Source organism: Zonotrichia leucophrys, chromosome 6 (genome assembly GCF_028769735.1).
Source record: "Zonotrichia leucophrys gambelii isolate GWCS_2022_RI chromosome 6, RI_Zleu_2.0, whole genome shotgun sequence".
NCBI lineage: Eukaryota > Metazoa > Chordata > Aves > Passeriformes > Passerellidae > Zonotrichia > Zonotrichia leucophrys.
In genome coordinates, this window is record NC_088176.1 from 15,239,739 (window position 1) to 15,255,065 (window position 15,327).

General features: G+C 38.6%; 1 protein-coding gene across 2 annotated transcripts in view; it reads left to right on the top strand.

Annotated features, from left to right (window-relative positions):
* The window catches only part of BLNK (B cell linker), an 89,804-nt gene that overhangs the window by 63,433 nt on the left and 11,044 nt on the right, over positions 1-15,327 (top strand). The window contains exons 5-17 of one of the 2 annotated variants that reach the window (XM_064716513.1): positions 1,724-1,780; positions 3,794-3,843; positions 4,791-4,831; positions 5,652-5,808; positions 6,937-7,106; positions 7,574-7,655; positions 8,411-8,491; positions 9,925-9,950; positions 10,476-10,504; positions 10,845-10,940; positions 11,710-11,752; positions 14,591-14,618; positions 14,904-14,976. In XM_064716513.1, coding sequence (XP_064572583.1) covers positions 1,724-1,780; positions 3,794-3,843; positions 4,791-4,831; positions 5,652-5,808; positions 6,937-7,106; positions 7,574-7,655; positions 8,411-8,491; positions 9,925-9,950; positions 10,476-10,504; positions 10,845-10,940; positions 11,710-11,752; positions 14,591-14,618; positions 14,904-14,976 — 933 coding nt within the window. The remainder of the gene's footprint in view (positions 1-1,723; positions 1,781-3,793; positions 3,844-4,790; positions 4,832-5,651; positions 5,809-6,936; positions 7,107-7,573; positions 7,656-8,410; positions 8,492-9,924; positions 9,951-10,475; positions 10,505-10,844; positions 10,941-11,709; positions 11,753-14,590; positions 14,619-14,903; positions 14,977-15,327) is intronic. The other variant, XM_064716514.1, reaches the window with a different exon arrangement.

A 15,327-nucleotide genomic window follows, 5' to 3' on the forward strand; every position in this document is an offset into this window, starting at 1 on the left:
GGAACAAAGATGCTTTACCCAGCTTTTTAGTTGGGTAAGTCTTTGCTTCAGATTTGTTTGGTCCATTTTTCTATGTCATTTATAATTTAAGCAGTAAAATAGTTGTGTCACTATTCAGGCAGAAAAATAGTTGTGTCACTAAATATCTTTTCAACCTGCGTAGCTACAACTAAAAGGCATTCATGATCAAACCCTTGGCAGAGGGAAAACCAGTATTTTATGAACCAAACAGTGAGAGAAACTACCAAAATCGAGCTGTACCACACTTAGAAAAAGAAAACAGGAAAATGTATAATACCTAATTTTAACTGTTACGCTGAAGGAACATGAAAATTACTGTGTAACTGAATAGAATGTTTTGAGTGTCAGGATTTTTATTATTAAAACTGCCACAGCATTTTGTAAGAACATGTGTGAAAGAGTCATAATAACAATTTTAAAAAAAATCCCTTTCAGTTTAATTTTGTCTTGTACAATTTCTGCATAATTCCACATGTATAACAAACTCTTCCACTAGGAATACACAGTTCAGGAAAAGTTTATCTGTTCTCATCACACCTTTTGGACCTCTGAAAATGTTTCTGGCAAAGTCCAATTAATTTATTGTGTAATCACAGGTGTGATGTTCTAGTGCATGTAAAGCTAATACATACTATAAATACTCAGGTCAGAAAAGATGCCAATATAATTTTTGTAAAAACTATTATGTTAAAATGGTTCCTAACAAGGGAGTGGAATTTGCACAGACTTAACAATACAAAAAAGCAAAGGACTTTTGAAAACAAGGAGTTTTCCAGCACATCTTTAATGCTGGGGGACTGAGCAGAAACACTAGTAGGGAAATGCACCTGTGGGAAAATTTAAGTGCTACATGTAAAGGTCTACTAATATGTATGTTTGGTTCTTTTTCTGGGTGTAGCCTGTAAAAACAAGTGTTGCTAGAGCAAAGCACCCAGATCTCTGCTGCAGTTTATTTTAAAATTCTTCACTTATGCAGGAAAACAAAAATGTGCTACAAATTTTAAGTAATTAATATTTGCAGCTTCTACAGGACCATATATGTTAAAAAAGTTAAGTACATGCCTAAATGTTTTGTTGGACGAAGCTCAGCATATTATAAGTGGAAATCTTGGAACACATTGCTTTAAAATGGAATAATTTATTCTCTTAAAAGCTATTCTGAATTTCTGTACCCTGCATTATATTCTTATGTGAGAAGCATCTATAACATATGAAGTGTCTCAAGTGCTCCCTTGTTATTTGTTGAAGCTCCAGTGTATGTGCTAGGATTAAATACATTTAAATATGCATGGTCAGTTGGATGGCATTTGATTCTTGCAGTCCCTTCTCCTTAACTTCAGGGAACAGGACAGAGTCAGTACCATTCTGCAAGGATCTGTGTGGACAGTGAGGTCAGAGCCTGCAGGAGCTGGGTAACCATGCCTTGGTGCAGGGTTGTGTCTTTTGAGCTTGTGTTGTGGTTTGCACATTGGGCAGAGCTCTGGCTCCTGTAAACTGAATCTGCAGCTGACTTCAAAAGAGCTTGGATTCCAGTTCTGGCGCTCATAAAATCATACCAGTACCATGAAAACGTCTTTTTAAGTGGATTTGAATTTTAGAATAAATAACATATTTGAAAAGATTCTAGCAAATATAGATGTGGCCGTGAACTGTTTCAGCTCTGTGACAGAAACATTATTTCTTTTCTTCTGTTGATATTCAGGTTCCAAAATGAACAAGTGGCCTTAATTTGCAAAACTGGGAAAGATACTTGGGATCGGTATGCTATTCCATAGCTGCACATGGCATGATAGGCTGCTTAGACACAGACCTCTGTTCTTCCCTCGTGTGCTTTCATTATAACGTATTTACATCTTCTGCCAGGGCCACTGCCAGGATTTACAGGGCCTGGTACCGAGTGTGGATGATTTCTCTTTAGCAGCTTAGAAATGTGTGATATTGCTTAGCCATGTACTTTATACCATGACCCAGAGAGCCTCTTACTGTTGCCTCAGTTCCACTATTTTCCAAGTCTCCACCGTTTCCAAACAACTCATGGCAGATATGTTGTAAAAAACATCAAGAGATCTTGGTCTCCCCTTCCTAAGATGTGAGATGAGCCCTGGCAGTGGCCCTGGGATTTTCTGTCTAACATGGCTGTGCTAACCTGGACAGAGGACCAGAGCGGAGCTGTTAAGAATGCTTTTTAGTTTACTGTTTGTACACTGAGTTACATTCTGCTTCAGGAAGTTAAAACCTCTGAGGAGTCAGCTATCCATCATTACTGTTGTTAGCCATGAACAAAGCAGGCTAACGTTGCAAAAATTATCTTCCTGGTCTGGTTTTTGTTTCGTTTGGGGGATTGGTCTTTTTTGAGTTTTAGCAATACCTGCACCATTTATTCATTGATTGATTTGTGCATGGGGTATTTTTGGCGACTGTCTGAGCAACAGAATTCCATTAATTCAACCCATTAATTTCTCAAAACAGACAGGAAAATTGATGTGGTAGTGCCAGCCTGCCACCACCCTGAGTAAAAGTGGCACCTGAACAATGATACCTAGGCAGCAACCCTAAATAGGACCTAAATACTGAGTGTCAAATTCTTGTGGTAAAGCAACATTTGTTAACACGATTGCTCAGAGATCCAAAAAACCATTTTCAGTTCTTTGGGGATGTGGTTTTTTTAATTATATTTGCTTATTTTTGCAAATTAATTTGTTAGGACCTGACTGAAGAATGAGGGATGTCATCAGTTTAGTAGACAAAGCTTCAGGTCCACAGTGAGATCTCATCAGTGCTACAAGGAAGCTGTCAGACAATGTTCAAAAGTTGCTTTAAAGAACAATTTTAATGTCATTATGTTAATGTTTTATCTGGCTACTAAAAACTAAGGATTGTTGTTTTTTTCCTTCTGTAGAGGCATCAGTCTGGCCTGTGATGCCACACATGCACTGTTCATCTTGACTTTAAACCCAAATTCTTCTCTTTCATTACAGGGTACTGAAATAATTCAACTGACTGTAATTCAATGTATTCTTTGGACAGCTGCAAGTTAGTAAGGAGGAGTATACATGAATATACACATATATACATATATGTGTATGTGTTTACACATATGTGTACTTCTGCCTCCTAGATATATATATATGTGTGCACATACTTATGAACTTTCCTGTACAGCCAAAAAGATCCTTTCAATATTTCTACAAATCAGTCATCGTTTGATTCACTTGGTATGTGATGCCATTGTAACAGTTTTTACCAAAAAAGGGACATAACATCATAAAATAATAAAACGTAGAATCTTTCACTGAGAGACCTGGTATATATTTAAATATTAACCATCAAATAAAGTGTATGCAAAATTATTTAGTTCTAAAAATACAAATGGAGAGTGCTTACACCACTTTTTTATGCCATAGTCTTAATAAAGCCTCTGTGAACCTGAACAGATTTTCATCTTCTGATAGATCATCATTTATTTTTGCCCCCTATTTTATCTTGTTCTGGAAATGAAGAAGACGTGGGGTGAGCAAAGAAGCTGTCCTTTCAACATATGTTCTTAGTGAAAAAAAATATATTAAATTCTCAGATTCTATTTTATTATTTTATCTGTTTCTAGCTTTTGAAAGCATTCTTCTACAGCTATTTGCTAAGTATCTGTGATGGTAATCTGTATTTCTTTAGCTGCGGGTATCTTTAGTTATCAGCTTTTTAATGTGTCTGGCTAATACTCCTTTCTAGTGAATGTTACTGATGAGATCATAAATGTAATAATTATAATTTACAGCCTTAAAAAAAAGCCACCGCCAAGTCTGCCACAAAGGGATTATGCTTCAGGTAAGGCTGCATTAATGTAAATTTAAACTGCATGTCTGTGTTAATTTGCTATCTATATGCCTAACAGTATTTCAGCTATGCAGTGCCTCATAATTTGTTTTTAATGAGAGAACAAGATACCATTATCAACAACTCTGAAGGTAGTTCACACCTCTGAAATGAAAGGCAGGAAAGAAATGATTAATTGTGCCAGCGTAAAGAGTAGCAAGTAACCACTCTTTCAAAATCAGTCTTAATCAGAGTTCTGTATCAAGGCTGCTGTAAAAATGGAGGAGAATTTGCATGCAGCCCCTCTTTACAGAAACTGTGAAAGTAAATACAAAAGAAATTGAACAAATATATCATTACAGATTTAAAATCTTAATGCTATTAATGTAATGATGACATCATGAATTATCTTAAAGGTAGAATCATCATGAATTACCTTAAAGGTAGACCTTTACTTGCTTATCATGCAGCACTGCCCACAAACTAGTTCATGGCTGTTTTTACAAGTTAACAGCCATCTTGTTAAGATAAGAATAGAAGAAAGCAGGACAGAGTTTGGAACTTATCAGGTAACTGTTCCCTGTTTAATATAAACACTTAACCAACTTTAACCAGGGCCCAGAGGTCAGCAAGAGTTCCATTATCTAGAAATTGGCACCCCTACTTAAAAATGAGATGCATTAGCAGGACATTGTGGGTAAAGTGCATGCTCTGCTGTTCAGACTATGCACAGTTTGTCATTTTCTAATGCTTTTCCAACAGTTCTGAAATAAGGTGTCAAAAATAAGCAAAAAGGCATTTAATTTACTGTCCAAACAGATGTGTTGCTCAGAACTGTTTGGAAATTTTGCTTGCTCTTTTTTAACTGAATATGATAACTATAGATTGAAAAACCAACCTACGACAAACATTGATATTCATTATTACATCTCCTTAAATAACTCTAATGTTTGGTTTAGAACACGCAGACAATGAAGAGGAACAATGGTCAGATGATTTTGTAAGTACATATTTTGGGCTAGTAGGGTGTTACTGTGGCAACAAGTTAGCTCAAGAAATAATAATAAAAGTTTCTTTTAAAATCATCTACTTGTGGTTGAACTAAATACTATTGAAATGCTGTTATTTTTTATCTCAATTTAATTCACAAGTAGCCACTGATTTTTAGCTACCTCAATTTTTTTACATTCAGCTTAGAAGTACTTTCAGAAGCACAGTCAATGATTGCCATGAACACTAAGGTTTTTGGATAAGTAAGCACATTGGAATCAATTTGAAGGACTTCCTAAACTGAACAATAATTTTAGAAATCAGAAGAAGGTTTTATGTGGGGCAGGAAGGGTGGGAGGGGTGAGGAGAGGAAAGCCACTTCTTACTAAAAATGAAAACTTCTGCTAAGATTTTAGAAAACACTCGAATGAAGCAATTCACAGCTGTCAGCCGTGTAAAGTAGTGGTGCAGCTGTCAGCCTGAAGTGACCAGTCTCCTGCTGGAGTCAGATCTTCAGCACCCCTTTAACTGGAAAGGGAGAGGAAGTGACAACACCCTGAGATCCATCTGGCTGGATCTAGAAATGAACTGTTGTGGGAAAGGAAAGAAGCAATTGGTCCATAATTTGAAAACTGAGCTCTTGAAGTGAAAGGACTGCTTGGAGACAGGAAAAAGACAGGGAGGTCCTGTGAGGAGCAGAAGGGGAGGAGGCAGGAGTGCCTCTTTGCAAGAGGAAGCACAAAAAGGGAAGATGATGTCAAGGGTACATTGTTGTAATTTTGTGTTATAGACTGCTATGAGATGAGAAATGGGGAGTTGTGTCTTTCTAGGACAGTGATTATGAAAATCCAGATGACCACTCTGACTCTGAGATGTATGTGGTCCCCAGTGAAGAGAATCCTGATGACAGCTATGAGCCACCTCCAAGTGAGAAGGAGAAAAAGAAGATTCCCTCTGCATTCCCTATTTCTAGGGGTGAATATGCAGGTAGATATGGAATAGTTAACTATGTCACCTTGATAATTGCTTTTTGATCAGTACCAGAAGAGAAGAGGCCCCAAATGCACTAATCTGTCCTTTCCTCAAGAGTTTGCTTTTAATTCTCATACTCAGATCTTAAGCATTCAGGGGTATGATTCTTTTTTTTAATTACAGCATGAAACAGGTTAGTATTGCCAATAGCGATGTTTATAATTTTAATATGTGTCCTAGAGACTGCGATAGACGTCTACTGATGACAAAATTCAAGCAGAGGTCTCGGAGATACTATTAACTTGGGTCTCCAAATTAATCCACATATATTAATGCAGCAATTACTCTTAAGATGAAGCTCATAAGACTAGACAGGTCCCTTCTTAAACTTCTCTGTTTCTCAAATCATTATTCCCAAAGCAGTAAAAGAAGTAGCCCAAATATTCACTCCTTCAAAATTGGTACTAAGGATGATAAATATCCTAAAAAACAGGACAGGATCAAGATTTTATTTTCATGGGTCCAGTATAAAGGGATTTTTTTTTTTCTGATTTGATTCTTTTCAACCATGGATAGGTTGCATTGAAGTGAATGAAAGTTAGTTTCAGTTAATGAAGATTTGAGACATGGAGAAAAGAAACATTGACATGATGCCTGCTTTCATTTTTGTATGACACCAGACTGTTACTGGTTGTAGACAATTCATCAAAGTGTTAAAATACCACATATGTACTCACAGAAGTTTATCAGCCCTTCACCTGTGTGTTCTTTGAAAAGGGAAGACCTGACCCCCAGAGAACCTGGCATAATTCATGTTCCAGTCCCACCCAGTATCATTTTTCTCCAGTCTCATATGCAGTACCCCACCCAGGCAGCAGCTTTTCCCCCGGGAGTTGAACAGTTACTCATACAGCAGCCAGTGCCTGGGCGCCCGCTGCACCTCATACAGGGGCCAGGCTGCTGCCCTGGGCAAGGAGCAGGAGCTGTTCACACACAGATCTCAACATCAGGACCAGCTGTGCCCAGGTCTGCCGTTTGACCTGTGCTGCAGCCACAGCAAACACTTTTGCACAAGCGGTAGAAGAAAGTGCACAGACTAATGTGTAATTTTTACTAAAATTGTTGTTTTCTACTAATTAAAAGACAATCGCTCCAGTCACCAGAAGCTTCCTCCCATGAACAAACCTCTCCCAAGCACACCCAGTCCAGCCATGTCCAGACCAAAGAAACCATGTGTGCCATCCATGCCACTGCCATCTCCTGCTGCAAAACCAAAAGTGCCACCTAAGCCTAAGGAGTGCAGTGATGATGAGGTAAAGTTTACAGATATATTGGTTATAACTGTGTAAATGTCCTAGCAATGCCATGGGCTGGTCTCATCTTACCCTTTGTAGTACAAATCATTTTGTACATCACTAACAGTGACCTGCAAGTACCACACTGACTCTTAGGGGATATCAGCCTGCTTTGAGCATCAAGGAGGCTATTTGGACCATGGAATAGCTCCTGACCATCCATAACAAGCTGCAGGCAGTGGGGAGAGAGTAACCTCAAAGGCTCCGGGACTGGAGGGAAGGGAGGGCTTCCATGCACCAGTGGAATAATTCAATAAAGGGATTTCAATCTTTGGGATTCCCTTCCACAAAGGATGATAAATGTCTGAAATAGGAGTCACTGTGAAATGGCAACTATTGTAAACTGCTTCCAGGGCTTCAATCCAAACAGTTTGATGGCATGATGGAGGTTTAACTGAGAGACTTTTGTCCTGAATTTCTCATAGGATAACTACATTGTGCCAGTGGACAATGATGATGATAACTATATTCAACCCACAGAAGGCAGCATGTCACTACCTACAAGATGTGAGTTTTAGTCATATAAGCTTATAATTATTGCTTTATTAGGAATAATAGTGGAAAAAAATGGGTCAAATTAATGGGTCTGTTTCTAGGGTTCAAAGAGTGGAGATGCAGCTATTAAAGAGATCACAGCCTGCAAAAAGGCAGTTGGCTGCTTTGGCTTATAACAAGGCCAAGGAAAATTATTTTTTAACTATGGAAAGACATGTTTAATTTCTGCCTCTCTCAGCTGTTTCAAAGTCCAGCCCTTGTACAACCAGGAGGCTTCTCATGACATGTGACCTGCCTTCTCAACCAAGGGAGCAATAGCATTAAAATTCTCGGTTTGCTGAAGTGCTTCAGGAGAAGAACAAGCATTTTTAGATATTTAGTAGATAAAGATAGACTTTGCCTTTTTTTTTTTTAATCTCACTTTATATATAAGTATATTTAGGTAAGGAATGCAACTACTACAGCCCAAAGGTGAAAAGTAAACAGAGAAGAGACTGTAGTTCTGCTCTCTGACATTACTGACAGTATCAAACCTCTTCAGAAAGGCTGAAATACTGAATAATCCTTCATTTTTAAAATGAGAGCTGCTTTCTGACTCAGTTGATCTATTCAAAGTCACCCAAAAGGTTGCCATTTGAACTTACTTAATATTCATTCTTATTGTATAAATGTTATTTTGTTAGTTTGTAAACAGATATATATATGTGTATATATACACACATGCACAAATATATATATATATGTACATGAATAAAATATGTTTTTAGCACCTGTGAACAGATTTATGAAGACAACAAAGCCAGCCCCCCCTATTTCTCCAAAGCCTTCTCTTACTTCTGTTATGCAAGGTATGTGAAGCTTGCATTGCTGTTAGAATGAAAGAATGTAAAACTGTGAAATATTAAATTATGCCTGATGTATTCACACCGCTAACCCTATGACATACTAAAGTAAAACAAAAATATGTTCCCCTTTAGCTTTTCTGTGTTGTAGCAGTTGCTTTGTGTAGCTTGAACAGTAAATCCATTTTAAGCATGAATAAAACTAGAACAAGTTGTTTGCCCCAAATTAATTTATTTTTAGCCTTCTGCTCTAGTGGAGGAACACAAATTGATCAATCCAGCAAAAAGAATTATCGGACTCAGTATGTCAGTAATCCCATTTCACCATAGGAATCAAGAGCCAATACTTCAGACTTAACCATATAGAAATTCTCTACAGGCTGATGTCTTGCATGGCCTTTTATAACAGTGTTCCCATTGAGGTTCTGTAAAGAGCAGTTTATTTGAAAAAGAAACAAAAGCAGAAGCAAATAAGAGGAATCCTACTTGCTTTTGTAAATTCAGATATTCTTGTTAATCTCTCTCTTCCAACTTAGACTTGTTTTGCATCCTCAGTCTCATTAATTGCTTGGATGTAACCTTTCCAGACATGACACAGTTCTTTAAAAAGCTTTGCATATTCATTAGCAATGTGTTTAGCTTTAAAGTCACAAACTACAAGTCATAAACTAACATTTGTTATGAATTGCTTAAGACTTCGTGAGTTATTTTCCAGACATTTTAAAATGCCCTTTTCAATCTCAGCCTTTCTGTAAATCAGTGTCGAGCAGCAGCAAGCTCCTGACAGATGTTACTGCAGAATAAAACATCTCCCCCTGGTGGGAGCTGGGACACTTGAGTGCAGTAAAGTGATGAAGCCTGTCATGAAATTTACTGAAATAGGATTCTATTTGCATCGAAGAAACTGGGCATAGATAAAGGTGCTGGTGGTTTTTTCTTTCAAGATCTATGAACTAAAATATACTTGTGGGTCAGAACTCAGGGAGGGATGTTGGCCATGCAAATGAGCCAGCTTGAATTTGTGACTGACCTGATTTCTTCCTCCCTGAGTCAAGGAAAGGCTAAATGCTACTACAGGTGTGATAACACATTTTTTCCAAACTGACCCAGGTTTGCACAACACAAGCATTCATCTTGCTTGCAGCAGGGAGGGAATGAGAAGAAAAACAAAACAATAAAAAGGTTTTGCAATGGGAGGAAACTTGATTAATACAGTGACTGTATATCAGAATTCCTTCAGACTTCACCTGAAGTTTTCCCTACAAGACAGGGGGTGTTGCTGCTCCAGGGTGGCAGATTCAAATTCTGAGCAGATTCTCTAAGTTATTTTTCCAGAGTCAGAAGCATGACTGATAGAAATTCAGATCAGCTTTTGTGGTAACATGCAGTATGGTTTTGCTACACTAAAGAATGCTTTTTATTTCTTCCCTGTCCTGTAGAAGTCTACGAGGTTCCTGAAGAAGAGGTGAGGCCTTTCTACAGTATCAATCCTGTTGCCTCAGGCAGGGTACAGATGTGACTTGTGAGAAAAGATTATCAGCCTTTCAAAAGGGAAAACTGGGAACATAACTCTTCCTGCACTTAAAGCTTTCTGACACTCCCTTTTCAGAAAAGCTGGCAAACCATTTCAAAAGAGTAAATGGGAAGGGGAAAGTTTCCCAGTCCTCTGTGATAGTGATCCAATCTGTGAAGCAGCAGCCTAAGGGAATGTTTTGCAGAAGAACTGCAGCAGAGGAGCAATGACAGTTCTGACACAGTAATTTTTTTCCCATTTGCTGGTACTGACATAACATATGGCCAAAGCAGATTTACTGATGTTGAGTTCTTGCCTGTCCCATCCTAATGTAGATTACCAGACAGAGCTGTAGTAGAAATCTGTATCACAATGCAAAAATAATATCTTGATGTGATAACATAAATACAATCATAATATCTATTTTATGAAATTAAAAAGTGACTAAAAAACAATTCAGTGCATTTTCTCTTACAGGAAAAACCATCACCACCACCAGTAACCAGGTAACCCATTGCTGTCAATGTTTGTGCATTATTTAAAACTGTCAGAAAATATTTTTTCTCATCTAGATACTACATGTCTGGTAATTCTTTCTCTAGAAGAAATACAGTAACAGAAGTAAGAAATACATACAGTAAATATCTCTTCAGATTATCTGCACAAATATTATCAACCATTTCTATGTAAATTTCAATAACCCAAATGTAATACATACTAAAAAGAAATACTCTTGAGGTTACTTATTAGAATTTTGAGGGGGTAGGGGAGAAGAAAGAGAGGTTTTGTTTGTATTCACTGTTGTTAAATGTAATTTTCCTTTCTTAATTCATGTTTAATTACTAGGTTCACCAAGCCACTCATGTTCATGCCTGCTCAGAGTACAGAGCACTCCCACATGCACAGCATGACCAGAGAGTCACCTAAGCAGGATAATTCCAGGTAAGTTAACAGCAGCTTAGATCAATAGGAAATGTTAGCAGAGAAAAAAAAATCTTCTCTCTAATGTGTAGACTTCAAACAATAAACAGTTGTCAGGCCACTCAAATAGCTAGGGATGCTAGGACAAGATGAGAACCAAAAGCTCTCCTTGCTTTGTGAACTTCTGTGTTGAAGGCAGTTTGCCATATAGATAGGATTTTCTTAAATAACCCTTTAGGGATCCAGTACAGGGATAAAATATCTCTGCCAGGCAGTTTAAGGTCCTATTAGCCATCTCTGCACCCTTGCAAATTAGATGTTTTTGCTGTTGTATAAAATTGCTTGTCAAGAAACTGGGCTCGGTAAATCCATTGTTTATATCCCAAGTCTCTGTCAGAAAAGGGCAAAATCATACTTGAGTGTGCAGCCTACTTCACTCCTGTGTCCCCAGAAGCATAGAAAGCTGCATCATAAGCCCTGCCTCCTCTCTAGGTCATTATTTTACAGAGTATGTTATGTGCCCCCAGAAGGAGGCATCCACAGTGCTCTGTGTGTGAGGGTGTTTGGTGAGGGCCTGTGCAGTCACAGGGGACCCAAGGTCCAGGACAGGAGCTGCTCCAGAGTAGCTCCACACCAAGGGCACAGCATCCACACAAGCACTGTAGCTGTGTAGAGCTGAAATCAAATCCATTTACTGCAGACCTCCTTCCCTCTAGATCTTAAAAAGCCTATCTGAGCCAATTAAATAAATAAATCCTATTCATTATAACTTACTGTGTGTATTTTTCAGAAATATTTTGCCTCTCCCCAGAAGTCGTCTTCATCCAAAACCAGTGAGTAGTTAATGGGCCACTCTAAAAGAATGTGTTACATTTAGTCCTGTGTTTCATATCTAAAGAGATGGATTATCTATTTATTGTCTGGATTAAATAACAGAAACAGATGACTGAATGCCAGGTTCATCTAATATTGTGATTGTTGCTATTAATCCTTTGGGCAAAAGAGCACTGGACATCTGTATTGATCCAAGAAAAAGTTCAAATGTTTTTTGGGATATAAGGGAGATATATATATATGTTTCAGTCCACAAAAACAGTTTCTTGTACCAGTTGTACTTCAGGAACCTTACTTTAAGCAGCAGAGGATTATTCTGTCCAATCTGAACACTTTTCCTTGAGCCTCATTCCTCTTAGATGGTGAATGATTATTGCTTTCTGAAAATGGAAACTTTTTAAATGTCAGACTGGGTAGTGTGAGTAACCAGTGTCACTAGAAAATGTAGTCCTTGAAGGACTCATTACAAGACAGTCCTTATCTCCCTCTGCCTCCCTCTGCTCTTATGCCATCTGTCCCTTCCACTGTGCTAAGTTGTTTTAAGCAAACTATTTGGAAACTTGTCCAGCTGCAGAAAGGAGCAAAAGCAAATCATTTTCAGCCAGATTAGCTCCATTAACTGATCTACACCATAGCTCTACTCACAGCTGTGCTAGTTTGAGAGGGTCTTCCTGAGGAGCCAACCATCCAGAACAGAGCAGTGTGTCAGTTGTGTCAGCATCTGTGCCAAAAGCTGCATGCTCAGACCCTGTCCCAGCCCTGTGCTCTGAATTGTCCCTAGGAAATAATCAGTCTACCAATAACTATATAGAGAAATTAGACACTTGAAACCAAGAATTTGGGGTCATATAATAGGATTAGAAGTTATGGTAACAGTGCAGATGGTATATGAGCACCTTATAGTCCTCAGTCTTGAAATTTTTAGATGTACCAAGCAGTTTGTATGTACAACAGCATTTTAGTTTCCCTTCCACCTCATCACAAAGTTCTTCCCATTTAGATCTGTATCCTGTGGGATTCTGAACAAATCCAAAGCGGTCCCAAATTTGGGATTTCTCTTTTAGGAAATAGTTTGTTTTCTCAGCTTTTCTTACCAATACAATATAAGAGAAACAATCTCACATCTCAAGGGAGGATATTGGACAGAAATTCCACTATCTGATCAGCACTAAGAATACTCCTGCTTCAGAACAGACTCAAATGCCACATTGCAGTTGAAACCTCTCCATTAATGCATTTTCAAAGCTTGCATTTGAGATGGATATCATCCTAGCTTTCAGAGAATAAAAAGAGACTGTCCTTTAGCTGGAGCCACACACTGAGTGAGTTACAGCTCCAAGATGAAGCTCCCAGACAAACACTCATTGGTACCATGGGTGTATTCAGCTCCTGGGTGCTTGCAGCTCACCAGTTTGTCACAAGAGTCAGCTTAGGAAAGAGTTATCCAGTGCAATCCCAATTCTGGGCTCTTTGCTTGTCTTGTAAGTGGCAGCCTTTACAATTTTATACAAACACATGGTAATGAGCATGATGTTTGTCCAGTGCTCTGTTGTTTCTTTCCATCCCTGGCTACAGCACACTGACAAAGCCCAAACAAAAACGAAAACATCTGTTAACTGCTCCCATTCAGTCTGCTGTCAGCACTGACCAGCACTGATCATGTGCACAGAACTGTAACCCTTGTTCCTCTCAAAGGCCTGAGCTGACTGGGAGAAGAAATTTGCCATGTCTCATTTCCCCAGCTGGTGGGTGATGGATTACACCTCTCCAGCAAGAGAATGGAGGCATTTGTCACTAACATTAGTGAAAAGCCATTAGCTGGGTAGATGAAGACAGACAAATTAATAACTGGTACTTCTTTGAAAGATACTTATCAGATGGGAGTCTTGCTTCCCTAAAAGTCAAGAAATGGGACCCAAAATTAAGCATCTCCCAAAGAAGCCAGGAAATTAGGTGGATTGCTTCAATTCTAGCATGGTGATAAGAGGGTCTACTCAGTTTTCTCCATTCAGTGGAAGATGTGGTTTTGGCATGTTCAAATCTGCTGCAAAATTTCTGTCTTCCAGGTCAGAAATTAAACGTGAACCAAAAGGTATCACTGCAAAACTAAGGCTAGATTTTCTCAATACTTACTCCAAGCAATCTCAAGATTATTAGAAAGTTCAAAATTTGATGGTTGCTTAAAATTTTTCAAATAACATTATGAAAGTATTCTGGATACTATATGCCTTCTGTACAAATATTTCTTTTAAAATTACTACAGATAGCAAAACCATATTGATTATTCATGCAATTCTCATTTAATAGTCAAAGAATCATTCAGGCTGAGAAAGACCTCTAAGATCAAGTTCCAGCTGTTAATCCAACACCACCATATTCACCAGTAAACCATGTCCATAAGTGCCACATCCACATGGCCTTGAACACCTCCAAGGATGGTGATTCCACCACTTCCCTTGGCAGCCCATTCCATGCCTGACCACCCTTTCAGTGAAAACATTTTTTCTAATATCTAATCTAAACCTCTCCTGGTGCAGCATTAGGCCATTTCCTCTTGTCCTGTCACTTGTTATCTGGGAGAAAAGTCTGATACCCTCCTTTCAGGTACTTGTAGAGAGCATTAAGGCCCCCCTGAGCCTTCTTTTCTCCAGGCTAAACATGCCCAGCTCCCTCAGCCACTCCACATAGGACTTGTGCTTCAGTCCTTTCACTAGCCTTGTTCCCCTTCTCTGCTCCATTACCTCTGTGTCCTTCTGGTAGTGAAGGAATTAAAACTGAACACAGTAATTCCTTTTTTAATTCCTTCATATCAAATCTAACCTATTTTTCCATTGCAGGACCATGAAGCAAACAATAATGATGAAAGTAAGTATTCAGATGAAAATACAGCAATATGAGAGGAACTGATATGCCACCAGTTAGCAGAATACAGTGTGCAATGTAGTGTGTCAGTGTAAATCTTATCTGTACGGTCAGCAATAAGTAAGAAGTGTTACTGAACTGTTCACTTGCATAATCAGACTGAAAATATTGAGAAAAAAATTGAAGCAGTGGATATTTTTTACCTCTATTACTAAAATGGCAATGAGGAAAATCCACTGTTCATATACAGCTCACGTAGCATACTAAATGTATTGCTTGCATCTCTAGGTCAGAGGTTCAATAACACACAGGAATCCAGATTTCCCACTGGAGCAGCTCCATCTCCGTTACCAAGGGGCCTGTGAGTAAAAAATGATAAAAGTACTTCTTTGATGGGGATGGGTTTAATAGGTGTATTAGGAGCTAACTCCTGTCCTTGCCTGTAACAATTAGAATTCAGGAATAATATTTATTCTTGTTTGTGAAAGATATCCTGACTAGCTAAAGGCAGGCTGTTATTTTGCTATTTCTGGAGGAACACTCTTTGTATGCCAAGTGGCCTTGCCCTTCACTGCCTGCCACTGATGGCAGATGCTGGCTGCCCTGGCTGCTTTAGTCCCATACTGCAGCACATGCAAGCCTGGAGGTGCAGAAAGCTTTCACTAAGTTCTCCTGCCCTCCTAACTCATGTTAAGTATTGGACAGAGCTGTA